Genomic DNA, 26,585 nt, shown 5'->3' with positions numbered 1-26,585 from the left:
TCGTGCCATTAGCTTTCTTCACTGCCTGCTGTACGTGCATGTTTACTTTCAGTGACTGGTGTACAAGGACACCCAGGTCTGGTTGCACTTCCCTTTTACCTCATCTGACACCATTGAGAAAATAATCTGCCTCCTTGTTTTGCCGCCAAAGTGGATAACCTCACATTTATCTACATTATACTGCATCTGCCATGCACTCACTCAACCTGTCCAAGTCACCCTGCAACCTCCTAACATCCTCTTCGCAGTTCACACTGCCACCCAGCTTTGTGTCATCTGCAAATCAACTTGAATGATTTTATAAATACCTTTGATATGAGAGTCTGCATTAAGGATATGCAACCACTGCTAGCAAGCAGAAACAAATTCTCTAGGAAATCACATAAAAATGTGGGATGCTCCATAATGCAATCACATTTTCTATCATCCATGGTCTTCTGCACAGATATATTTCTGTCAATTTTACTTTTTGATGTTTGTTCCCTCAACATCGGGGCTAGGAGATTTTGTATTTCTTCAGGTTTCTGGTTATCTACGTTTCTTGGTGTCTACTTTGGTCAATCAGCATGTGAACTGATTTTGTCAAAATCACATCTCTAACCAATTAGTCCCACTGAATTCAATCTAAGTGGTTGAATCACAAGCACCTTGGTTGATTACTTCCTCACTGGGATTGATATTAATCTTTTTAGTTTTGAAAAGTAGGGAGGTTGCTAATTGAGTCATTAGAGTGTTGAAACAGCTTTGACCTGATTCATTTATTTCTCTGCTCATACTGGCGTGTCAAGTTCTGCATTAAGTTCACACTTCAGGTTCTCAGTTGTGTCTTTTGTATAATCTGAAGAATTTGAAGAATTTAGCTAATAATTTGAAGAATTTAGCTAATTGAGATTCATTAATTTGACATCATTTGAATAATTCGTTTAATAAATTAGTTGGATATTGTGTTCCGTGACATTGTTTAAATTTGTCAAATCTGACTCTTGATGTTAAGTTGCACTGACTTTGTAAACCTTTGGGAGAGTGAGAAAACAAGTCAAAACATCAGATCTTGCATCCATGGATTTTTGTCAATACATGGACATCACTGTTGTATCAATTTGGCTTTAATGACTGTGGTATCATGCTAAGACTTTTACATGGATTTTATATTGTCTAATGAAGAAGGGTCTCAACCTGAAACGTCACCCATTCTTTCTCTCCTGAGATGCTGCCTGACCCGCTGAGTTACTGAGTATTTTGTGTCTACCTTCAATTTGAACCAGCATCTGCAGTTATTTTCCTACACATAGTTCCGAAGCATGATACCACAGAGGCTGTGTTGTAGATGGACATTGCCTAATCACCGATGAACATACTCTTGACATATATATTTAAATCTACCCTGATTATTTTCATTATCCTGCCATTGATTCTTCAACAAGTTTCTAATTCTAAGCAATTCAACCAGTGTCTGAAGCCAACAGATGGCAGATAATAATCCTTAAGGTGAATCTGATTCACACCTTCTTATCAATTGCCTTTATAGTACTTAAAATTGCTTTTTGGGGGAAATGAAATCCTAATTGCAGTGATTCAGTTAACATAGAATAATCGTAGCTGTAATTTGTGTAAGCATCAAATGTGGGGCTGAAGTCGCTGAACACTGAACTGTTTTTCAGTTTCCAACCAATTGCTGACCTTGTAAATGAATGGTAAGTGAGCTAGAATGGGAAACAAAGAAGTGTTTTATTGTTACGGCCTTCAAAGAGGTAAAATAATTCAGGCAACTTAAATAAGATTGTCATAAGCAGTAAAATGAGAGAAGAATGATGAAATAATGGGTGAAATCCATTTTGAAACATTTTCTGTAGTTTGGGATCTGTAAATATAAGTTGCAAACAATTGATGTTTTGTCAGCAAGGGCAAATTGGGCCAAAGGGCCTGTTTCCATGTTGTATGATTATGAGAAATTTTATTACTGCACTATTTGTTTATTAATTACTGCAATCAGGTTTGGACATTTTTTATTTCCTTAGAGTTAAGATGGTTAATTTTAGTTGCTAAGTCTAGGCTTCAGAATGCATGTTCAACAGATGTACATATGCTAGAATATATGTATGACTAGAATCTCCATGATTTCAAGCTGAAAATGCCCTCCACAGCAGAGATTATTCTTCTCAACTCAGCAGTGAACTTTCCTTCGCCAATACAAGTCTGTATGTTGTCCAGGACAAATGATAGACAATCCAAACATGAAGCTGAACTAAAACTGTTTAAATCAATCTGAACAAAAATGTAAACTTCTTCAAGTGATGTCAGAGCTGAGTTGGTATGAACTTAGATTTTAATTGGATAGGAACAGTTGAAAAGCTGCCAGACATGATGATCTAATAACTATATCACCTGCAAATTGGATAATTCCAGGCACAGCATTGAGCATTGTGCAATCCTATACTTGCATGACAATAGAAAATGACATTTCTAGCAGAATAATTATTCTTCATCTCAGTTTCACAGTCACCAAATAATGCAATGGGTCTAAGAATGAATGAAAATTCAGGGTGGTTTTGTGGTGGATTAAAATAACTTAAAATGTTCTTCCTCAGATGTTTTAAGAAGCTTTGAAATGGTTCATTCTCAATATTCTATTGAATCGTGCATACATAGAAACATAGAAAAATAGGTGCAGGAGTAGGCCATTCAGCCCCTCGAGCCAGCACCGACCGCCATTCAATATGATCATGGCTGATCATCTAAAATCAGTACCCTGTTCCTGCTTTTTCCCCATATCCCTTGACTCCTTTAGCCATGAGAGCTGTCTAACTCTCTCTTGAAAACTCTCTCTCTCTCTCAGAGGTTAGGTCTGTAATACTCCGCAATGTAGCAATTAGCGATGAAACTTGGCAAGAGGAGGAGGTAGGTTGTCGCCAAAGTTCATCAGCAGAAATAGAACCAGGAATAGGTACTTTAATCTTTCATGCCTGCTCTGTCATTCAATAAGGTAGTCGCTGTATTTTACCTGTCATTTTCCTGCAATAAGCAAATTTCCAGTCTCTTGTACTATCCAAAAATTAATTAATCTCTGCCTTAAATATACTCAGTGACTGAGCCTCTTGTAGAACTACTGAGGAGAGAATTAGACAGATTCATTAACTTCTGGGGGGTGGGGATTTCTTAGCTCTATTTTAAAAGGCTGACCCTTTATTTTGACAAAAGATCGACACAAAATGCTGGAGTAACTCAGCGGGACAGGCAGCATCTCTGGAGAGAAGGAATGGGTGACGTTTTGGGTCGAGATCCTTCTTCAGACTGATGTCAGTGGAGTGAGCGGTACAGAGATAAAATGTAGTCGGATACTCCGGATTTTTGTGTCTATCTTCGATTTAAACCAGCATCTGCAGTTCTTTCCTACACACTTTATTTTGACAATCTTTGTTCAAGATATTCAATGAAATCGTAGAGAAAAAGGAAGTGCAGGTTAATACACAAAAGAACACAAAGTGCTGGAGTAACTCCTTGTAGGGCCATCTTATTCATCTCCACCCCCAAAGAATAAATCCAATGAAACCTTCTCCTTAGGTAAGGAGACGAGGATATTCCAAAACTCTATGTGATTGGAGTAAGACATCTTTACTCTTCCATTTAACTCCTTGTGCAGTAAACTATTTGTCCTTTGAATTGCTGGTTGAGCCTGCTCATTAATTGTCAGCAATTTATGTGCAAGGTTATCGAGATCCCACCGGACACCATTGTTTTCAGTCATTCATTATTTTAAACGGTGTGTGTTTCTTTTTTATCTTTCAGTGTGGGTGAACTGGTATTTTCCCACATTATATTCCATCTGTCACATCTATATCTATTCACTTTACCTGGTCTCATTAACCTGAAGGTTTTCTGCATCCACCTCACAACCCACGGTTGCATCCACCATTATAGCATCAACAATTTGGTCCCTATTTCATATGATCGATAGAGATTGTGAGCAGTTGGGACTCCAGCACCAACCCTTGCAGCATCTGACACATCTCTTGCAAGATAAAAATGACTTGTTCAAACTTCTATTTTCTGACAATGAACACCCACTCCACACCTGTTTTATGTTACTCCCAATCCAATGTTTTATGACTTCTTGTGTAGCACTTTATCCGAGGTCTTCAGAAAGTCCAAGTTCACATCTACTCGATCTCCCTTATATATAAGTCAGAGTCTGAAAAAGCTCTTAACAGATTTATTGAACATTATTTCCTCTCATAAACCTGTATTGATTTAGCCCAAAACATATTATTATTTTCTAGATAGACACAAAACATCTGCCTGAAGAAAGGTCCCAACCCAAAATGTCATCTGTCCATTCTCTCCACAGATGCTGCTTGACTGGCTGAGTTCCTGAGTTTTAAGTGCTCTGTTAACCAGCTTCTTAAAAGTAGATTCCAGCATTTGCCATGCTACTAACGTCAAACCAACTGGTGTACAGTTCTCTGGTTTCTCCTTCCCTCCTTAAACGGAGGGGTTATTCTTATTGGAAGTATGTGGCCACCAGTCTATGGTGATTATGCTTAAATGTGTTGGCATTCATGGGTTCAGCATGGAGGCTGCAGCTTATTGGAGGATTATCAGCTCCTGAGAGAACATCCCTCGGGAAAAGGCTGCATCTTAAGAACGGAGGAAATGGTGAAGCTTTTCAGAATAACATTTAATATATTTGCCTCCTTTCAAAACACGATGATCCAATGTTCGTTTACGAAGAGTAAAATATTGTAAAGACAGTATCTCAAAGCTGGTGTTCCTTCATGTTTTTGCAAGTTAATCGAATACAATTTATAAAGTGGAGACTGCAGTAGATATTGGAGTTGGTGTTGAGATGTTTTTGCACAAAAAATGATATGTATTTACATGATGCTTTGATATCTTACAAGCATTATCGTAGAAAATGTGGAAACCACAATGGTTCACCAATACATGTATTATGAATTCTGCAAGATTGGTTTACAAACTTAACATCCACATTAGAAATCATTGGTATTCTGTTTCAGTGAATATATTTGGCCATCAATTCTAGATAATATTTGCAATAACGATGCCCCATAACTCGTATATCGTATATAAAAATCATACTTAATGTTTGACAGGCATCTTTAAAATATTCTTTATCTCCAACACTTGCTATTCATATAGAAAAAAAAAGTTATTCAGGTGCTTTATGGTTAACTCCAGTCCTCAGTGGATATCTGGATAAGATTTTGTTTAAAATAGTGCTGACTAGAGAAGGTGGGCTGATTTATTTTTCATTTTACAAAAAAGCATATTCATTTATTAAAAAGCACCAAGAAACGTTTTTGACAAAATAAATTCTTTATATTTAAAATTCCATCACTCAACTACCAACAGGGGCTTTACTGTTCTTATCAGGACCAGGGTGTCAAAGAACTTTGAGAGTGTATTCACAGCCAAAGTCAACTTCAGTAACAATGAGAACTGACATGAAACTAATGCGGCACGGTGCACAGCGGTAGTGTTGCTGCCTTACGGCGGCAGAGAACCAGGTTCAATCCTGACTGCAGGGGCTGTCTTTATGGAGTTTGTACAGTCTCCCCGTGACCTGCGTGGGTTTTCCCTGGAAGATCCTGGGCGGCACGGTAGCGCAGCGGTAGAGTTGCTGCTTTACAGCGAATGCAGCGCCGGAGACTCAGGTTCGATCCTGACTACGGGTGCTGCACTGTAAGGAGTTTGTACGTTCTCCCCGTGACATGCGTGGGTTTCCTCCCACACTCCAAAGACGTACAGGTATGTAGGTTAATTGGCTGGGTAAATGTAAAAATTGTCCCTAGTGGGTGTAGGATAGTGTTAATGTACGGGGATCACTGGGCGGCACGGACTTGGAGGGCCGAAAAAAGGCCTGTTTCCGGCTGTGTGTATATGATGATGATGATCCAATTTCCTCCCAAACTCCTAAGACGTACAGGTTTGCAGGTTAATTGGCTTCATAAAATTGTAAAAATTGTTCCTCGTGTGTGTAGGATGGTGTTAATGTGTGGGGATCGCTGGTTGGTGTGGACTTGGTAGACCAAAGGACCTGTTTCCATGTTGTATCTCTAAACTAAACTAAACGAAATGCTTATAAACATTGTTTGAAAAAAAAGTTAGTGGGTAATTAGATAGATTAGGTGGTAATTGAATGCATTACTGCTGGTAATATTCACCTGTAGCTCACTGTACAGCCACATCACCCAGACACAGGTGTCAGAGGTTATGGGGAGAATGGAGTTAGGAGGGAAAAATAGATCAGCCATGATTAAATGGCAGAGTAGATTGATGGGCCGAATGGCCTAATTCTGCTCCTATCACATGATCTGATGATCACATATCTCAATCCTTAACTGTAGCATTATGTTTGATTGTATTTGTTGATTCCTGTGCTATTTATATGGCAGTTTGTGTTTCCCCCTCTCCTCCCCTTTGCAGGATGAAAATACTTGTCATAGTGACCATCAGCAAGATCCTATCTCTTTGGCTGTTGAAATGGCAGCTGTCAATCATTCAGTCCTAGCTTTGGCTGGCCAGGGTGGAAGCGAGATCAAGACAGAAGCAATCGACGATGATTGAACGTAAGGCTGAGGGCAATCAGGATTATATGTTATAGACTATAGCCACCTTCTTCCCTATTATATGTACTGTTCTGCAACAGACTATTAGATGTATATTTATCATACGTTCGTTCGCTGTGTGTTAAATTGAAAGAAAAGTTCTCATTTTTTATAGCTGCCAATGTGATCATCTCATGTTAACATATCGGTGAATAGAGGTTGTCAGGTGTGACTAGTGCTAAGGTTTGCTGACAGCTGACTGTGAACTCAAAAAGGAAACTTTTTTAATGTATTACTGCACATTACTCAGTACAGATAAAACTATTAGCTGAAGGCAAAATAAAAGCATTTTCTATTTTCTAAATTTTACATAGCTAGTTTTTTATTAGGGAGGTACGAACAAAAAGTCAAACCAGACTAACCTGGCCCAAAGTCAGAAGTTGTCAGGGCCCAGAACACATACACTGCAGTTTCTCCAAAGTTCCAACTGCTGGAAACTGAGAAACAAATTGCTCCCATGCCCAATGCTAGATTTTACATGGGGTGTTTCAGATTAGTCTTTGTTCGTTGGTTCCTATTTTCCAGCCTGTTTTAAAAACCAGGGTCAGGGTAGACATCACATAGTCAAAGCCTACATAGTCATTCCCTGATCAAATCATTTATTTTCCAATCTATTTTTTATTTGAAACATAAATTCAAGTTATTTGTAGAATATTTGGTCGAACCTCAGCTGGAAGGCATCGTGTGGAGGTGCTATCAACCACCTCTTCGTGCCTATTTGTGCATTGCAATTAAATGATGACATTGATAGTAACAAAACATTACATTTTGGAATTTGCCTCGTAGGCTAAAGAGGAACCAAATGTTTGGATCTGACAGACCTTCCAAAAGAGACAATTCTGCCAATTTCCACTTCCCCAGAAGCAAGCTCTGTGTAATGAGAAGTGAAAAACCATTCACTGTTGCAATGATCTCATAAGTTTTATTATCATTTTGCCTAATATTTAAGATCTGTAACTGCAGTACTATTCTTTAAGTGTTTTTTTAACTGTCTGCAGAGTGTTACAAACATGAATCCAATATCAAATTTGATGTAAAAAAAAGTTACACACATGCTATATTATGGGTGGCGCATTGGTGAAGCTGGTAGACCTGCCAGAGACACAGGTTTGATCCTGGCTTTGAGTGCCATCTGTGTGGAGTTTGCACATTCTCCCTGTGGCCACGTGGGTTTCCTACAGGTGCTCCAGTTTCCTCCCACATCCAAAGACGTGTGGGTTTGTAGGTTGATTGGCCTCTGTAAATTGCCCCTAGCGTGTAGGCTGTGGATAGTGGCATAATATAGAACTAATGCGAATGGATGATCGGTGGTCAGCGTGGACTTGGAGGGCCGATGGGCCTGTTTCCATGCCGTATCCCTAAACTAAACAAAATGGAGATAGATCAAGCAATGAGAATTCAAAGTTGTCCACAAGCTATTTGCTGAAGATTTCCCCTTGCTGGAAGAAACTTCTCAATGGCACAGAGGTTTTGATAGATTTGATACTCGTGCATCTTCTAACAAATCTCTAAAACAGCATTGTTTTAAAATTGTATTCTTCTGGCTTTTTGGAAATTGGTGGTCAATACAGCAATGGCTGCATCTACAACAGAGCCATGTGGAGGTTGCCATGTACACCAGGACAGTTCCATTTTACTATTAAAGTTCATCTTCTGTAGCATTGACTGAGGCATGCTATCCAAGAAATAGTTAGAGTCATATAGCACAGAAACAGGCCCATCGGCCCAACTTGTTCATGCTGACCAAGATACCCCATCTAAGCCAGTCCTATTTACCTGCATTTGGCCCATATTCCTCAAAACCTTTACTATCCATATCCAAATGTTTTTTAAACGCTGTTATTGTACCTGCCTCAACTGCTTCCACTGACAGCTTATTCCATATACCCACCACCCTCTAAGTGAAAAAGTTGCCCCCAAGGTTCTTATTGAATATTTCCCCTTAATGCACTAACTCTATTCTTTTCATGATTTAATACATCTCTATCAGGTCAGGTTGCTAGTGACACTGTTGTATTAACCCATTGAGGTGAACAATGACTTAAGAAGATTAACACCAAATGGGATGGATGTCTGGATGGACATTGACAGCATTGAGGATTGTCAGATTCAAACTTTGTGCTCATTTGTAACTGGTTACCTACAGAACAAGAAACCAAAGTGACTTTGTAGCTTTGCAATACCATAAAACTTGCTTAAGCAGTATTCCGTATCTTCCAAAGTTAAGGTTGAGGGGAAATTTGACAAGTTCAGATCACTTTACTTCAAGTTTAGTACTCGATTATGTCCTCCTGAGGAATAACTGCTGTTCCCCTTTAAGTGTGTGTTACTGAGGAAAGCCTCGGAGAAATAAAGTAAAATCCTCACAGAATGTTTTTTTAAATGCCCATCATAGACATTTGAATGCCTATCATGGCCATGGATTCAATTCTCAATGATGATTCACATGCATTCCTGCTTCCTATGAAGTAGTTTAGTAAAAAATATTATCACCTTGGGCTCACAAAATTACTATAGAATCTAGAAACAAGCTGGTCTAGTCCCAGTCTATAATGATGCTGGTTGCTAAGCTAATAACAGCCTGGATCTGTTCTTCTGTGTTGCTGCTAGGATAATGGCTTCAGTATTTAACCTGCATAAACTAATTTATTGTTACGCCATGACACTGGGAAAAAAGTATAATATTCAGTGATAGGACTTCTTAAGTGTTATTTTGATTACCAGAGTCAGTATTCAAGATCTTCCCTTTAGATTGATTTAGATTGCTGCACGATTAACACTTCAACTAATTTCAATCATGTAGGTAAAGTATTACGATGGTCCTTATTAATTTCTGACACTTATTACATTTCTAGACTGTCTTAGCTTAGTCTCCATTTTGCCGTGGGTTATTCTGGTTCATTCATAGCGCATGCCTCCATCATGTTGTAATTAATGCTTTAGCGTTGAAACATTGATCAACTTATACAATGACAGAAAATGCTGGATCAGGATCAGGGAGCACCGGGAGAAAGAAAGAGTTAATGTTTCAGATAGATTACTTTTCATTTGAACAAGGAAAAGTTTGTAAACAACCATTTTCCAATTGCGGAGAGGAGGGTTTCTGACTTTTCCTATTTCTGATGAAAGGTCATTGAACTAAATCATTAACTCTCTTTCTCTCTCCACAGCTGCTCCCTGACCTACTGAATAGTTCCAGCATTGTTTAGAATTTCACATCTGCAAATTTTTGGCTTTATTATAACAGACACAAGTCCTTCAAATGACATTTTATTGTACACAGTCTTAAAGAGGCTTCTAACTCATTTTTGTAATGGGTTTAAATCCTCATGATGACAGAAAACATAACACATAAATATTAATAATTATACACACAAATATTAATAATTATACTTTGTATCTACAGGGTCGCTAAGTTTTGATCACCTTTAATTGACAGGTAAAGAAAATTAAATTTTTAAACAGAATCATACACATCAATTATATACTTGGTGAAAGAGGATGGGTAATCAGTAACGTATGATATTGCAGTTCACATATGAATTCACTTGTGGATTTTAATAAAAATGACATTTTGTAATTTTTTAGGATTAAAAGCCTAACATTTAGTATTAATAGCCTATCGGCAACAATCCCCAGGATTAAATTATAACAGGAATCAAAATTTATTCTCAAAGCATGCTTCATCACCATAAATGGGGACAAGGTTAAGATCAGTTAAATCTAATTGTATACAAATATTCATATCAGCTCTTTCAATTAAAACGCGAACATTTAAATGCATCAAACTAACATAGGATTACTGCATTATTTAGTGTGATAAGATCATGAGTACTAACTAAATACAGTCAATATTTTTACTGCAAATTATACTTTCAATCTGACAGATTTATCAACAAGAGCCTGCAATAGTCTGCTAAATGTCACCTATGATACAGCGATTCAGATCCAATAGGAGGTGATTTGTGATCAAGACATAGGGTTCTGACATCTAGATTAAAACAATGGCAAATTTTCAATTAATTATTAATTTTATAGAAATGCTCGGTTTAAAAATAATTGATGTCACTAAATTAACTAATAATGCATCTTGGTCAACAAGTATATTCAATCGTAGTTTGCTAACCATTCTGTGGATTCTGTACATCAAATGGTCGATGATCTGAATGGTTGTCTTTTGAACAATTCTCTTGATTGGATCAGAAATATCAGTTGTCTATATGTATGTCAGCTGCAATTTTGTGTCCCAATGAGCTGCTTCAAAATAGACAAGGTAAAAACCAACATCTGTTTTACGCTTAGATATAGAAGTAGTTTTATAAAATTATTTCTGGATTAACCACTCAATTATTTTTTTCAATCTGTAGAAAGACACAAACTTACCGGCAGCATACAACATAAGAAGGGCAAAACATATTTCTTATTTAAAGCACTGTAATAATTTATACATCTCTATAAGATCAAAATTAGCAAAAAAAAACAAACAGCTAGAGGAACTCCGTGGGTCAGGCAGCATCTGTGGAGGCACAGGGAAGGCCAACTTCTCAGGTTATCCCACTGCCTCCAAGATGTTGCCTGACCACTGAATTCCTCCAGCAGTTTGGGGTTTTTTTGCTCAAGGAACTGTATTTTTATAAACTACTTCATGTCCTGGCATGTTATAGTGCTTTGCATTCTCTTAACTATTACTAAATTAAATCACAGTTGTATTGTATGCCAAAACATGAAATTTATATGGAGATCCCATATGTAACTGCGGGATGAATGACCAGTTCATTCATTTTTAGTAGCGTTGACTGAGGGAAGAATGTGGATCAATACACCAAGTAGCAACAATTCCTTTCTTTAAATACTATGAGATCTTTTCTACGAGCTGACAGATAGGACAGGACTTTGGTTCGACAGCACCTCAGATAATGCACTTAACATTCGTAATCCTGTGTTTGCCCTATAGTGACATTTCACTCAGAGTTACCACTGAGCCAAGTAAATAATATTAATTGCACTGATATAGATAAGTATTTAAAAAGTGGGTATATCGGAGGACACCATAATGCATGACAGCCAATGTCTAGCACCAATTTGTCAAGCGTTGAAGCTTGTACGATTGGTTGTGTATTTTTAAGGATTCCTCGGAGTGAAGCAATACATTGAAACAAGACCGCCCTCTGGTGGTTTGTATCCATTTTGCAGGCACACGTGAATATATTTAACCAGTATAAGAAGATAACTGCAGATGCTGGTACAAATCGAAGGTTTTTATTCACAAAATGCTGGAGTAACTCAGCAGGTCAGGCAGCATCTCGGGAGAGAAGGAATGGGTGACGTTTCGGGTCGAGACCCTTCTTCAGACGGGTCTCGACCCGAAACGTCACCCATTCCTTCTCTCCCGAGATGCTGCCTGACCTGCTGAGTTACTCCAGCATTTTGTGAATGTATTTAACCATCCTTTTTGAATGAATTCTCACACCTTTGCAAATATGATGTTTCCTACTAGAAATATATTTTATTCCCTGTTTTACAACCATAACTCAGAAAATGACAACTTGAATTTGTGGAGTGAATTTGCTGGAGCAATTAAAATTAAACCTTATTTTCCCATACCCTGCATCTTCCCTTCTTTATTTTGTCATTAAAAGGACATTGTATTCCACTGTTAGACATCCAATACTATTCAGAACCATGAAATCTCTTAACTTAATAGACAGTGTTTAGTTTCTTTCTGTCCATAAAAGTCCCTCATTGTAAGGAACACAAAATACCAGCTGTTGTGCGAGTATGCTTGGCTATTGAATTGAAAGTGTATATTTTTAAAGATGAAGGAAGAATGAATTAGTTAAAGCTGAAACAGATCAGTTCATGTGCAGTTAATTGATTTCACATGGGTTTGATAGGTTTTGGTAAAATAGGTTTGGTGTAACTAGTTTGAAGGCATGGGTGCCAAGGACAGCAAGGCATAAACCAAGGTTCTTTTTCTACTTGTTAACCATGTTGTAGTATTAGCAGGTATGGATAAAGCTGAGAAAGTAAGCTCAATGCGTAGCTGTAACAAAGTGAAAAATGATGGAGTTAAATTAGGAGGTGAAAAACAAGTTTAAAACAGCAACATTTCAGTTAAATGAAAATAACAACAATGTAATCTAAGATAAGATTGTTGGCATGTAATTATATTTTATTTTGATTGGATTGTTATTTTTGAAAAACTCTTGAATATACAGGGAAGATTACAGAAGGCTGTGACTTTACTTTTCTGCTGGGTTAAATTCTCAAAAATGTTCAGCACTTAACTGAATTCAAATGTGGCCCTTTTTATGGAAAGGGAAAGTTGTGAGCAATTACAAAACTACTGTGCACTTCAACTATTATTCAACAACAATTCAACCAACAGCTTTGTGCACTTTATAAATATACTCCATGATTATACTTTGATGTTGACAGCGAAATTTAGGGAACAGTGCAAAATGATTTTAGCAACTCAAAATGTATTGCTCTTTTATAACCCACTTCAAATTTCCCTTTATCAAGAATATAGCTCTCCGTTTGTCCATGCTAGGATGGATGAAATGGGTATTTCCTACAATTATAAGAAATGTGTTTCCTTTTTGAACACTAACTCTATCCATTCTGCTCTTCCCCTGCTGTCTCAACCCCCCTGAAGACTTGGATCTTTAAACTCTTACACATCATAGTCGGTTCTGTCACAATAGGCAGCTCAGTTAGATGTATCTGGGTGATTTGTATCAGTCCCAGGAACAGTATTATTGAACATGTGGCACAAATGTCCTACTTTGTGCATAATTAAACTAGTTTTCATGTCAACCTCTCCGGCCTACTGTTTCCATGAGGCACATAATTACCAAACATTTCTTCACAGCTCAAACTTTTGATGAATCAACTGAGGATCTTAATTGTTGCACGTAAGAAATCAGAAATGCGTTTGAGGTTACCCAGAGCCCCCTATTTGTAGATCATATGTAAACTTGTTCCTTATCTTCAGACCTATAAATCTTCTCCAAATCTTTCTCCATTGTGCCAGAACACTAAGGCTCACAGGAGCAAACTGATTACGGTCGGTGCCCTTAATCTACATGGCACATTGTTGTAGTAACGTTTTACAGGCTTTACTTTGCACCTTGCCTATGGTACCAGGCTCATTTGCATACAATTGCCCTCTTCAAAAATAAACTCTATTAATTTGTGAATTGCTTATTGGTTTTCACAGGCAAAACAAGTTAAGTTTTAAGAATCTTTGTGGCAGAAGCTTGTAATTGAAAACATACATCTTCCACTAAAAGTGCCTCCTTTGCTCACTTGACTGTGCGCCTAGTTCAACCTCTGCACTTATACACTGTAATCTTTTACCCATCGACGATGATGATTGTCAGTTTGTTAACTCGCAGTTGTTTCCATTCTTATTTAGATCCGTTCTTGTAATCCAAGTAGACTTATGTAAATAATTCTTCATAGAAATATAGATGGTATTTGGTGGCAGGAATCCATTTAAAATCTTTGATCCATTTTAATGAGGCAAGTATGGACAACTGGACAGACTTTACTCTTTGAGACTCTACTTTCCATCTTGTCTGTGCCCTATCTGTCATCACAAATCCACAGTAGGAAGTTTGGGACCAGGTTAATTGCTCAAACTATTATTTCATTGGCTCCTAAGCACTTCAGGATATACTGAGATTGTGAAGGACTATCCCCAATGTCGTTTTGAGATCTACAGCTCAGTGGTTAGAAGGTAGTATTCCCATTTCTCAAAAGGTGGGTTTAAAGTTTTTAAGCCAAGAATGTCATTTATTTAAGAGACATGCCTACGATCATTTCTTAGAATAGGTTTCTGTATTATTACTGCCTTGATTAATAGTAATGAGGAATGGCAGCGCAGTCCACAAATGCTAAATGTTCAAGTTACTGATAAAACGTTAATTTTTCAAATACATAAGCAAGTTATATCTACAACCAAAAGTTAGGGCTGGGAATTTTTTTTTTTACAAATTAAAGCATTAATACATAATCACTAAGTATTAATGATCATTAAAATGACCATTAATACTGAGTTATCATACTAACACTGATCTACCCATGACCTATCAGTATTAATACAAAATACTCTTGACTAGGAATTGTGTTCTTTACTCAAACTCATTTAACTAGTCATAAGAAACTAGTTTTAATTCTGTGGCCCTCAAAGTAAAACTTCTCCAATAATGTAGATAGTGACAATCATTTTTAGTACTTTGCCAATGCAGATGTATCAAAACAAATTGTACGTAGTGGGGTGATTAAATGTAATGCGAAACGCTTACACTTTTTCAGACAGTTTAAATTGATTCATCATATTGTGTTCCCTGGTAGATAGTATGTGGTTTTATTTTAGGTGAGATTTGTACAAATAATCACTAACCATTTCTTTGCTCATCTAATTGAGATGGATGACAGTAAGATGACAATGACACACCCACATGGAAATTTGACAATTTATTAGACCAACCTAGAGATTTGACATTCAAAGCAAATTCAGAAAAATCTGACTTGAAGTGTTTGAACCTTGAACCATTAAAAAAAAATTGCACTATTTGTCAATAGAAAAGGTACAGTATTATTCTATTCATTCTGCCAGATTTCAATAGAACTCCTTGTACTGTGAGCAGTGTGTTGCACTTAACTTTGTATCCTATTTCATTGTCTGGTTATTTAAAAGACAAACTTGGGTTGCTCCCAGCTAGTAATTTCTGTGAAAGACTTCAGTTAAGTGTATAACAAAGGCAGGTTTTAATTCTATAGTTTTGCAAGGTAAATATGTATATACATATCAAAAAAAATGTCAATGCTACCCACATCATGTTCTCGATCTGAAGGAGTGATACTCCCTCACTCACCAGCTAGCCAGTGTAAATGTCATATTCTAAGGTCTATAAAGATGGTCCATATGCATCTAATTATTGTAAATAATTTTTAAAGCACTTTTTAAAAATAAATTACTTTTTGTACTCCAGTATGTTTAATGTATAAAACTAGATCAGTTGCATACTTAAGAGAATTATACAAAGTACGTAGCTACACTGCCCACAGCACAATACTATAAGCAATGCCCTGTTAGACCTCCTCATTGACTGGATTAGACCAGCTTCTCAGTGCAGCTTGAAGCAAAACAGAAAATGTATAAATGTGGCTTCTGTGAAAGTGTCTAGGGGAGCATCGCTTTTTTTTCCTGTACAGTTTACAAGCATTACATGTAATTTTGCTGCAAGTTACTTTTAAGTAACTGAGATACTGTACACTGTAATATCATTACTGTTAAAATTAATTTGTATGCACTGTATTTAAGTAACTTTTCACATGTTTGTTTTTGTCTAGTTTTAAGAAAATACAGGACATCTTGTATCTGTAACTAAACTTAGATTCTACAAAAACTCTAATTATAGATTTAATAGTATCTGTTACACTAATGTAGCAAAACATGCTTGAAAACATTTTTCAGTTAAGCTTGTACTAAAATTCAGCAATGCCAACTATGAATGTGTATTTACTAATTTGTTGACAAATCTACTGCCATATTAGTTAAAGTTCAGGTTATTTTTCACTTAAGGGCACTTGTTAGTGTCAATGTAATGTCCAGAGATTAACTGTATCTACATATGTACAAAAATATGCAACAAAAAATTGACCTACTGAACTGTCAGCTGTTGATGTGACTATAATATTGTGGAATTTATAAAAGTAGCCATGTTCTGTTTACTCTCATTTTTAAAATCACACTCCCCAATCCAGGAAGTGGTCTTTCAGTTGGAAGTGTAGGCCAGCCAGCAGCAGGTTTCTGTAACAAAGTCGCTTCTCTCTACTCCACCATCAGGTGCACGTTTTGGCCTGGGGAGCGGTTGAGTGATGAATTAGAATGGGTGGCTTATACCAGGTTATTTTCCCTCGTTAATGTAACTGCAAAGATAGTGCACACAATGGTTGAGATGAGAATTTAAGGAGGTCATCACAAACCTGGCTGCAGATGTGAGCACAAGCTGAGCACTTGAATTTAAACAGGATATGTTGAAAATCAAAGATCAAAACCACAGAACTGTAAACCAACCATCTGACACTACAGGGACAAGATCAGTGTTAATCATGCAGTGCGTGATGGTACATTAGGAGTAAAGCGCCCTTCTATATATTCTGTCCCAGGAAAGTGACTGGAAATAAAAAGAAAAGGGAAACGTAAAAAATATTGGTTTAACTGTATTCTGTGCTTGTGTATCCTGTCCTTCGTTCCGTGTCCATACATATGCTTCCAAATGTATATAATTTGTAGTTAATGGTCTGGATTAGTGCCTTTTGACAGTAGACTGTTATAGAACCCAATTTATAGTTTTTGTATATTTTCGTTAATTGAATTTTTGGTTAGCTCAAATTTTCTTTACCCCAATAAAGCAATAAGTATGTTCAAACAGACTTGCTCTTTTTCTTTGGAAAGATCGTAATTAAATTCTTATGCGTGTAATGTCATTGTCTTTCTTGACTATCACAATGATTGAAAACAAGTCAGAACACTTTTTTCATACCTATCTCATTTTGATACAATGGGTGATTTAGAATTAGAATATAATTCTTTAAGGGACAAACAGAAATATCCTTAATATCTAAGCCTAGTTAAATACAAATTCTCAAGTGTTTAAATGCAGAGTTGTCCTGCTGTGGCAATAGTTTTATAGGATCCAATTAATGAGATAGCTGGCCAAAAGATTTAAGTGTTTACAAAAAGTACACAAAAAAATTGAACAATTTAAATTTTAATCTGCAAAGAGAAAGTTGTTTAAAAAAAAAAATATTTTGTATGTTGAATGTATTTACAATAAATCTTCACATAAACATTAAAAGTAGGAAAAATTGAAATCTACAAAAGTTATGTCTAACATCCATTATTACCATCACACATATTCTCCACAGTCTGAGATTATAATTTTTTGCTTAGGTTTTCCATCTTTAGCACCTTGAGCCTGGAAATAATAAAACATGTGTTATGGATATTTCAAGAAAAACACATTTCAATTAAACATTCTCAGTAAATTAAATTCTTCATTCACATATTTTAAACACAAATTCCTTTTAAAGGTACCAAAGGATTAATAAAATTTGCTGTGGTCAGGCTGCCTGATGTTAGACAATATTAGATGGATTACTAGTTAATGTTATTTTTTCCGTGCATGAAAATGTGGTCACTTTGGTTTTTTAACCCACCAGCTAAACAACAGTGAAAATTACACCTGCTGCCCATACAGTTAACCCATAATCTCACACACCCCCATTCATTCTTCAGTAATTTTCATCCGCACAGGATTTTGCTTTTAGGAGCTTATGATTTTGCTTCAGCTGTTTTCCAAACCCTGATCCTGGTTCATATTCTCCAACCTGTCTTTACTCGCTTTATTTTCTTGAGTTCTGCAAAAAATGGTCCTGTTCTGCATCACTTCTGTGTCAAGTACCTTCGAGTCCCACTATCTTTTCTTAAGAGCAGCATTTTCCACCTTAAATTTACCATCATGATCCTCGGTCCTTTCTTGTTGTGCCATTCAATTATTTGAGAATATTCAATCATTTCAATGTCAAATGATATATTCCTTTATTCGTCCCACACCGGGGAAATTTACAAATGATTTATTAGGTTTCCTTCAAAAAATATTTGATTTTAGATTCAACTTAAGAATCTGTAATTTTTCATAAATACACTCTCTGTAACTCACAGGAAATCAACCATATTATGCATCCTCCTTAGTATAATGTACTTGTTGCTAAAATACATCTAATTCTCTCTGAGAAGGGTTACAATTACCGATGGAATACCTTTAAAAAACAGATTTTTTAAATTTAAGCTTCAGATATCTTTTATTTATAAAATATATAATATATCTGCATGCTATGCTTTTGTTTCTAACTTATTTGGTGCCAATGACAGGTGATAATAGTTCCCAGAGATGTTAGCTACAATCCTAGCAATAAAAGTTGCAGGTAATATCAATGCTGTTCATTTAGTTACACTATTCAAAGCACTGAAGTGATTGTGTTGGGAGGAAGCCATAATTAAACCGCTGCAGAGGTGAAAAAGGCAAGCAATTACAGGATGAGGAAAGGATGGGGAAAAAAGGTGGATGGGGTTTGTACTCACTTCCAATTGTCTGACAATATCCATTCCTTCCACCATTTCCCCAAATACTACATGTTTTCCATCCAGCCAATCTGTCTTGTCGAGGGTAATGAAAAACTGAGATCCATTTGTGTTGATTCCAGAGTTTGCCATTGACAGCAATCCTAAATAAAATGCAGAGATCAGAACCTTAACGACAAGACTGAGTATACCTAACATGTCTTTGCCAGAGAGAATGGGAGATTCCCTTCTTTTTCATCAGCCCCTTAGGTAGTAATAAAAGATATCTGCAACTGAAATACTAAGATAGTTTTGTTTTCCTTAACAAAACTTTGTGCTTTTACCAAAAGTTCCAGATGTATGAATCACCGTGCAGGCTATTACATCACACAGAGTTTACAGGTTGCATCCTTGCATTCTTAAGTAAACTGCTCAATGAGGATAGAGGTGGAAGGTACATGATTGCAATATTCTCTGAGATCAGGAAGGGAAGAGAAAGACAGATCTGCTCTGAATTGCACTTGTTATTGGAACAATCAGCTTCCGCAGTGATGCCTGCTGATGTCCACCATCTAGAATTACCCACAAGTCTGTCCACATGGACACAAAGGATTAAACCACTGAAGGAATCCTGCTGCAACTTGAACAAAATGGGGAGCATCTACAATACAATTCTCAGTAAGTTCTTATCTACTCTGAGGCCATTTAAACACAATTTCCCAGTTAAACCATAACAAACCTCTATGTAAATGAGTTTAACATCTATAACTTTTTCATTACCTTTACTGTTCAACAGCAGAAAGGCAAACCTCTTTATTTGTAATTCAACAGGACCAAGAGATTGATAACTAGACAGAAATAGTAAAGAGTATTAAAATTCACAGTAACCGCCTCAACTACTTGGTAAAATGGAAAGCTGCAATTACAGTAAACCCTCGATGCAATGGACCATGGGAGAGGAAATGGTGTCCGTTACTGCTGATTGACGGCTTTAACTGAGTGTAATATATAGCATGTCATATGTGGAGACGCAACAATGAAATGTAGGCTGAGCAGTAACTGCACTGACAGAGGTGCCTTTTTTCAGCTGAAACATTAAAGGAAAGCACAGCTGCCCTAAGCCATAAAGCTCCATGGTTGCAAACTCGCTTGGTGGTGTCGGTAGGCACAGTCGAAGAATCTGTGGGCCGGCAGTGGCATCAGCCGGTGGCAGGCCCCACTGCAGTTTGGTAGATCTGTACGCTGTAACTGAAATCTGTTAAACTGATCCATAAAAGCGAGGGTTTACTGGAGTTACAATGGCTTGGCTTTTTTCATATATAGCATAATCACAATACCTGCCGCTGAGTGTTTAAGAATATAGTTTTCATCGTCAAACTTCCTGCCGTAGATGGATTTCCCTCCAGTACCGTTGTGATTGGTGAAATCTCCACCCTGACACATGAACTGGGGTATAATTCGATGGAAACTGCTGCCCTTGTACCCAAATCCCTTCTCGTGTGTACAGAGGCACCGGAAATTTTCTAGAAGAAAGGTTTTTAAAATATGCATTTAAGAACAATTTGTGGAATCTTGATATTCAATCATGCCATTTATTAACAAAATCACAGCTCCCCATGCATCCCATTGTGGAAGGCTTAGGAAGGATGTGCAAAGGATAAAATTAATTAGATGAAGAAACCGATTCCAACAAACATAGCCTAGCAACTTGGCATGCAAGGTTGGGATCGAACAGAGACCTTTACGAGAGATGTCTCAGCTACTATCCAAGTATATTCTCTCTGCAGAGAAGGGTAGGGACATTAATCCCTAACTCTCTGGATGATCAAAAGTGCAGTATCAGTCTGCGGACTTGTGTAAATCAGGCCAATTACAGCGAATTAAGAGAAGGGAGAGAGAGGACAAGAGAGAGCACGAGAATAAAACTGGCATTTTAAAAGTGAATTCAAAAATATTCCACTTGGAAAAAAAGGAGAAAGATTTTTAAATCCTGTGGAGTTATGGTAGAATGGATGTGGAGTTATAGTGTGAACTGCGATGAGGATGCTATGAGGCTGCAGGGTGACTTGGATAGGTTGGGTGAGTGGGCAGATGCATGGCAGATGCAGTATAATGTAGTCCTAAATGGCCGACCCCTTATTCTTAAACTTTGACCCCCAGTTCTGGACTCTCCCAACATCGGGAACATGTTTCCTGTGAGGTTACCCACTTTGGTGGCAAGAACAGGAAGGCAGATTATTATTTGAATGGTTAGGAAAAAAACTGCAGGTGCTGGTTAAAATCGAAGGTAGACACGAAATGCTGGAGTAACTCAGCGGTCAGGCAGCATCTCGGGAGAGAAGGAATGGGTGACGTATCGGGTCAAGACCCTTCTTCAGACTGATGTCAGGGGAGGGGGCGGGACAAAGAAAGGATGTAGTTGGAGACAGGAAGACGAGTGGGAGAACTGGGAAGGGGGAGGGGATAGAGAGGGAAAGCAGGGACTATCTGAAGTTAGAGAAGTCAATGTGTAAGATTAGGAAAAGGGGAGGTGCAACGAGACCTGGGTGTGCTTGTACAATATCAGTCACTGAAAGTAAGCTTGCAAGTACAGCAGGCAGTGAAGAAAGCTAACTGATTTGAGTTTAGGAGCAAGGAGGTCCTACTGCAGTTGTACAGGGCCCTGGTGAGACCGCACCTGGAATATTGTATGCAATTTTGGTCTCCTAATTTGAGGAAGGACAGTATTACTATTGAGGGAGTGCAGCACAAGTTCACCAGGTTAATTCCCGGGATGGCGGGACTGACATATGATGAAAGAATGGGTCGACTGGGTTTGTATTCACTGGAATTTAGAAGGATGAGAGGGAATCTTATAGAAACATATAAAATTCTTAAAGGATTGGATAGGCTAAATGCAGGAAAAATGTTCCCGATGTTGGGGGAGTCCAGAACCAGGGGTCACAGTTTAAGAATAAGGGTTAGGCCATTTAGGACTGAGATGAGGAAAAACTTCTTCACCCAGAGAGTTGTGAATCTGTGAAATTCTCTGCCAATTCACTGGATGTTTTCAAGAAAGAGTTAGATTTAGCTCTTAGGGCAAAAGGGATTAAGGGATATGGGGAAAAAGTAGGAACAGGTTACTGATTTTAGATGATCAGCCATGATCATATTGAGTGGCGGTGCTGGCTCAAAGGGCCGAATGGCCTACTCCGGCACCTATTTTTCTATGTTTCTAAGATGGCAGAAAAATGGCGAGTGTAGCATCTAGCTTGAACACAAACAAACTCATAGCAGGCATTTTATCAATTCAATATTTTCATAGGGAAAAGGTGCCACTTCAGTCCTGCAGCCGAACTGTCCAAGCTTTTTGTCTTTTTTAGCAAGTTTGACATAAACCAGGTGAGTCACACATGCAGTATGTTGCTTCCACTCTATTTGGGCACATCAACAGATCATGGGTGTTTTGATTTATTCCATAATAGGAAGCAAATCCCCAGAGCCATATGGGACAATCCAGAAAGTAGTAACTACAAGCACAAATACAACATTACCAAGAATGTCCCATGATCTACAGCATGGATATGCAGGCTCAGGCAATTCAGTTGCAAGGCACAGAACCACAGTAGAATAAAAGAAACAAGTGTAACTTACAAGGCAGTTAGTCAGGAATAGGATCTATCTGAACTTTGCACACAAACCATCAGAATGCATCTATATTATGTTCCTCTTTACCTGCAGTCATTGGTACAACGTCAGCTCGTAATAAAAACCGTAATCTTCCAGCGGGCTTGTTGGCAACTTTGATGTCCATGTAAACTTGAGGATTGGATCTTGATTTCTTGGCTGGTGGCTCACCCTTACGAAATAATATTTTTTTAATGATTAAATAATTATGAATGTAAAGGAAATTTTAAATACTCCAAAGTTCCCACACATTTATGAAACAAATTTTAAAGTAAAAAACTTTTTGCTGATCTCATAAGAGTCGCATGCATAATTGAGCCCACAGACGAGTGTTAATTGTGCATCTGGCAAGTTATGAAATCCATCAAAAATATTGATATTATCTGCACGATTGTAATCGTATCGTCTTTCAGCTGACTGGTTAGCATGCAACAAAAGCTTTTCCTGTACCTCTGTACAGGTGACAATAAACTAAAACTGAAACTGAAGAAATCACAGAATTCCACTTGTGCCATCCCATCAGAATTGTATGATTTTCTAAGGAATGTGTTGATAACACCAATAGTTTTGCTTGGATTTTCTAACTTTTGATAAATAATTGATAATAAATGTTTGCTGGTCTAACGGTGATTTTACAACACAACAAAACAGAGACCATTATCATTGATTGAGTACAGGCCAGTTTCTTCCCACATCCCAAAGTCGAGGGGGTTTATGGATAAATTGGCCTCTGCTAAATTACCGCTACTGTGTAGGGTAAAATAGAACTAGTGTGAACGAGTGACCAATGGTCAGCGTGGACTTGGTGGGACGAAAGGCTCGTTTCCATGATGCATCTCTAAAACTAAAACTAAAAATTTAACAGTGATGCAAGACAAAATAAAACTCACCTCCTGTGTTTGTGTTTCTCCACCTTCTCCTCCATGCTCCTCACTTCCATTTTCCTCCAGGGTCTTCCCAGCAAATTTCTTTAACCAGTCATCATCTGACCACACTAGATTAAAAGAGACACCACTTGCATTTCACTGACAGATGAATGAATACTCTATTATGTTGATTTCTCCTCCATCATGTTGGAATATCACTCCTTCAATTTAAGCATTTACTCTACGATACAGCAGATATATATTTGGTACTTTCCATATTTCTTTTCAATCACACATCTCACATTTCCTTCATTTCCACTCCTACTCACGAAGGTTTAAATATCTACACAGGACTTACTCAGCAATAACAAAGCTTAGAAGAACAAGATAAAGTCCCAACTAAATCTCCTTGTAATTTTTTTTGTTTTACATATGATATATACATATATCCAATAGCAGCTATCAATTTGAGAAAAATCCGTGTGCTATAATCTATATAAAAGCACATTTTTATTCCTGACCTGCTCTTGACGATCCCTCTTTAATCCGCATGGGTTTTGCCAGGTTAACTCGGATTGTCCTTCCAAAAAGTTCAGACTCATTCTGATTAATGACATGAAGATAAAGGCTAATCAGGGTGATATAATGTAAGATGCGTTCGGATATTCATCATTTAGCAAAGATTATCCATTCTTGCTTGCTTGGTATTTTAGCAAGTTTCTGTTCTCAACCATTTTTAATTATTAACAACTGTTAAAATAAAATCTTCTTTTCCATATTTGCAAATTGCAATATTTTCCCCACTGTTTGCTACTTACCATGTTATCAATGGCAGCTGCAGCATCCTGAAAGAATAAGTGTAAAGTTATAAGCCAATAACAAACAGCGAAACAAATTTATTTAATTTTATTAATTGAACATTATATTTAGTCGATGCAGGAGAGAAGAAGATCTGAGTGGTGACAATATAGGCGAATGGAATAAAGCGATTAAAAATAAAATTAATCATATTAGACCATAAGGCACATTTTGCACTGTTCACAGACTTTTTAGAAATATGAAGCATTTCTCTTCCCGAAACATTCTTAAATGTCGGTGTTACAGATAGATATAAGAAGGGTCACAAGAGACTGCAGGTGCTAGAATCCAAAGTAAAGAAAAAAGCTGCTGGAGGAATTCAATGGGTCAGCATCTGAAGAGGGAAATGGACAGACCACATTGAATCGAGGCCCTTCTGCTCTGGTCGTTAGATCCCAGTCCAGATAAAGGGTCTCAACTCAAAATGTTGACAGTTCATTTTCCTCCACAGATGCTGCCTTAATTACTTAGTTCCTCGAGTGGCTTGCTTTCTGCTGCAAATAGATGAAGGTTGGGAGTGAGGTGGCATAGCCAAGTCCTCATTCAAAATCCACAATTTAACCCATTGCCACTAGGTAACAATATCACGCAGGGGCAAAAAACAACCTTCTGGAAGCAATCAGTGGGTCAGGCAGCAACAAGAGATGTAGGTTCCCAGCCAGAGACACTGTCCATTTATTTCCCTCCACCAATGCCATCTGACCCGCTAAGTTCTTATAGCTGTTTGCTTTTAGCTCCAGATTCCAGTATCTGTCATTTCTTGTGTGTCCAATATATTTTAGGGGCGGCACAGTGGTAGAGTTGCTGCCTTACAGTGCCAGAGACTTGATCCTGACTAAGGGTGCTGTCTGCATGGAGTTTGTACCTTCTCCCTGTGACTGCGTGTTTTTTCCGATTTCCTCCCACATACCCAAGACATACAGGTTTGTAGGTTAATTGGCTTCGGTAAAATCATAAATTGTCCCTAGTGTATAGGATAGTGCTAGTGTACAGGGTGATCTGTATAGAAGACAAATAGAAGACATAGAAGTTTTGAACACAAAACAAAAACAATCTTAATTCCTGGTTACCAGTACCTCCAATTTATTTTCACTTTCCATTTGCCATCTCAGATTTTCCTGAACTTTACCATAAATTTCACAACATTCAACATAAATATATATGAACAGTATCAAAATAACCACAGCAAATCATATTGTCCTTTCAATATATTTTAAACAAATTGTAAATAAAAACATGTTCATTTGTGTAATTTGGCCATAAAAAACATTTGCCACATCTTTCACCCATGGAATATTAGTAATATTTCCATGGGGACACTGAGAAAACAAAATATTATTCAGTGTTTAAATCACAAACAATGGTCTCCAAATTGGTTCCCCACTATTAAAGAGTAAAATACAAAACTAGAGGAAGAACTTTTTCAGTCAGAGAGTGGTGAAGGTGTGCAATTCTCTGCCTCAGAAGGCAGTGGAGGCCAGTTCGTTGGATGCTTTCAAGAGAGAGCTGGATAGAGCTCTTAAGGATAGCGGAGTGAGGGGGTATGGGGAGAAGGCAGGAACGGGGTACTGATTGAGAGTGATCAGCCATGATCGCATTGAATGGCGGTGCTGGCTCGAAGGGCTGAATGGCCTACTCCTGCACCTATTGTCTATTGTCTATAGTACCCATGTCTGAAAGTTTTAATTTGTTTTACGCTATTAAAAATACAACAAGCATCTCACCTCGGCATTCTCAAATTCAACGAATGCAAAACCTCTGTGTTTCTCTGAAGAAGAATAAAATAAGTTAGATTTGTGAGAATTTTGTTACATTATTTACCAATATAAAACATCAAGTTTCATCAGAAATGACTCTTTACAAATTTTAACATTTAAATGATTATTTGTAAAATAAAATCGAGATTTAGGTCTTGGAATAAGAATATTAAAACACCAGAATTCACTCATTAGGAGTGCTCAAGTGTCGCAAAAAAATCCAATTTACGAAGAATATAATAAATATTAAGATTTTGGATTTGCTCTGATACTGACCAAATCAGAAATAATTACTTGAATTTATGAGCATTTACCCGTCTCATAATCCAGTGGAATTTGAATGTCCATAATATCTCCAAATGGAATAAAAGCTGCATGAAGAACCTTCTCGTCTACCTCTTCAGCAAGGCCACCTGGTTAAACAAAATGTCCATCAAATTAGTTCATATAGCTTCAAGAGCTCCAGATATTGATCCAATTCACTCCTCTCACCAGGATCACTAACAAGCATATTTTAAAAGCATAATCATCGATCGATTATTGATATCCTCTGATTCCATCGTATCCCTCAGCACTTGCATGTCATACATTTTCCAAAGTAAAACCACTGAACAAAATATAATATGATGAACATAATGTGTGAATACAGCAAATCTAATCCCATAAGCAAGGC

At 37.4% G+C, this 26,585-nt stretch overlaps 2 protein-coding genes across 8 annotated transcripts in view; one reads left to right on the top strand and one right to left on the bottom strand.

Annotated features, from left to right (window-relative positions):
* LOC144606777 (homeobox-containing protein 1-like) overlaps window positions 1-11,885 on the top strand; it is a 46,098-nt gene extending 34,213 nt beyond the window's left edge. For 3 of the 6 annotated variants that reach the window (XM_078423136.1, XM_078423133.1, XM_078423134.1), the window contains one exon: window positions 6,445-11,885. In XM_078423136.1, the coding sequence (XP_078279262.1) occupies window positions 6,445-6,585 (141 nt within the window). In that variant the 3' untranslated portion in view covers window positions 6,586-11,885. The remainder of the gene's footprint in view (window positions 1-6,444) is intronic. The other 3 variants (XM_078423138.1, XM_078423137.1, XM_078423135.1) reach the window with 2 other exon arrangements.
* ppie (peptidylprolyl isomerase E (cyclophilin E)) overlaps window positions 10,029-26,585 on the bottom strand; it is an 18,554-nt gene continuing 1,997 nt past the window's right edge. Inside the window, exons 2-11 of one of the 2 annotated variants that reach the window (XM_078423139.1) lie at window positions 26,227-26,325; window positions 25,880-25,923; window positions 24,116-24,142; window positions 23,819-23,900; window positions 23,322-23,425; window positions 22,480-22,603; window positions 20,103-20,288; window positions 18,787-18,929; window positions 17,550-17,620; window positions 10,029-10,617 (exon numbers count right to left, since the gene is read on the bottom strand). In XM_078423139.1, coding sequence (XP_078279265.1) covers window positions 17,552-17,620; window positions 18,787-18,929; window positions 20,103-20,288; window positions 22,480-22,603; window positions 23,322-23,425; window positions 23,819-23,900; window positions 24,116-24,142; window positions 25,880-25,923; window positions 26,227-26,325 — 878 coding nt within the window. In that variant the 3' untranslated portion in view covers window positions 10,029-10,617; window positions 17,550-17,551. Of the gene's footprint in view, window positions 10,618-10,861; window positions 10,881-17,549; window positions 17,621-18,786; window positions 18,930-20,102; window positions 20,289-22,479; window positions 22,604-23,321; window positions 23,426-23,818; window positions 23,901-24,115; window positions 24,143-25,879; window positions 25,924-26,226; window positions 26,326-26,585 lie in introns of those variants that run through there. The other variant, XM_078423140.1, reaches the window with a different exon arrangement.

This window comes from Rhinoraja longicauda, chromosome 27 (genome assembly GCF_053455715.1).
Source record: "Rhinoraja longicauda isolate Sanriku21f chromosome 27, sRhiLon1.1, whole genome shotgun sequence".
In the NCBI taxonomy this organism is placed as follows: domain Eukaryota; kingdom Metazoa; phylum Chordata; class Chondrichthyes; order Rajiformes; family Arhynchobatidae; genus Rhinoraja; species Rhinoraja longicauda.
This window is presented reverse-complemented; position numbering and strand designations above follow the sequence as displayed.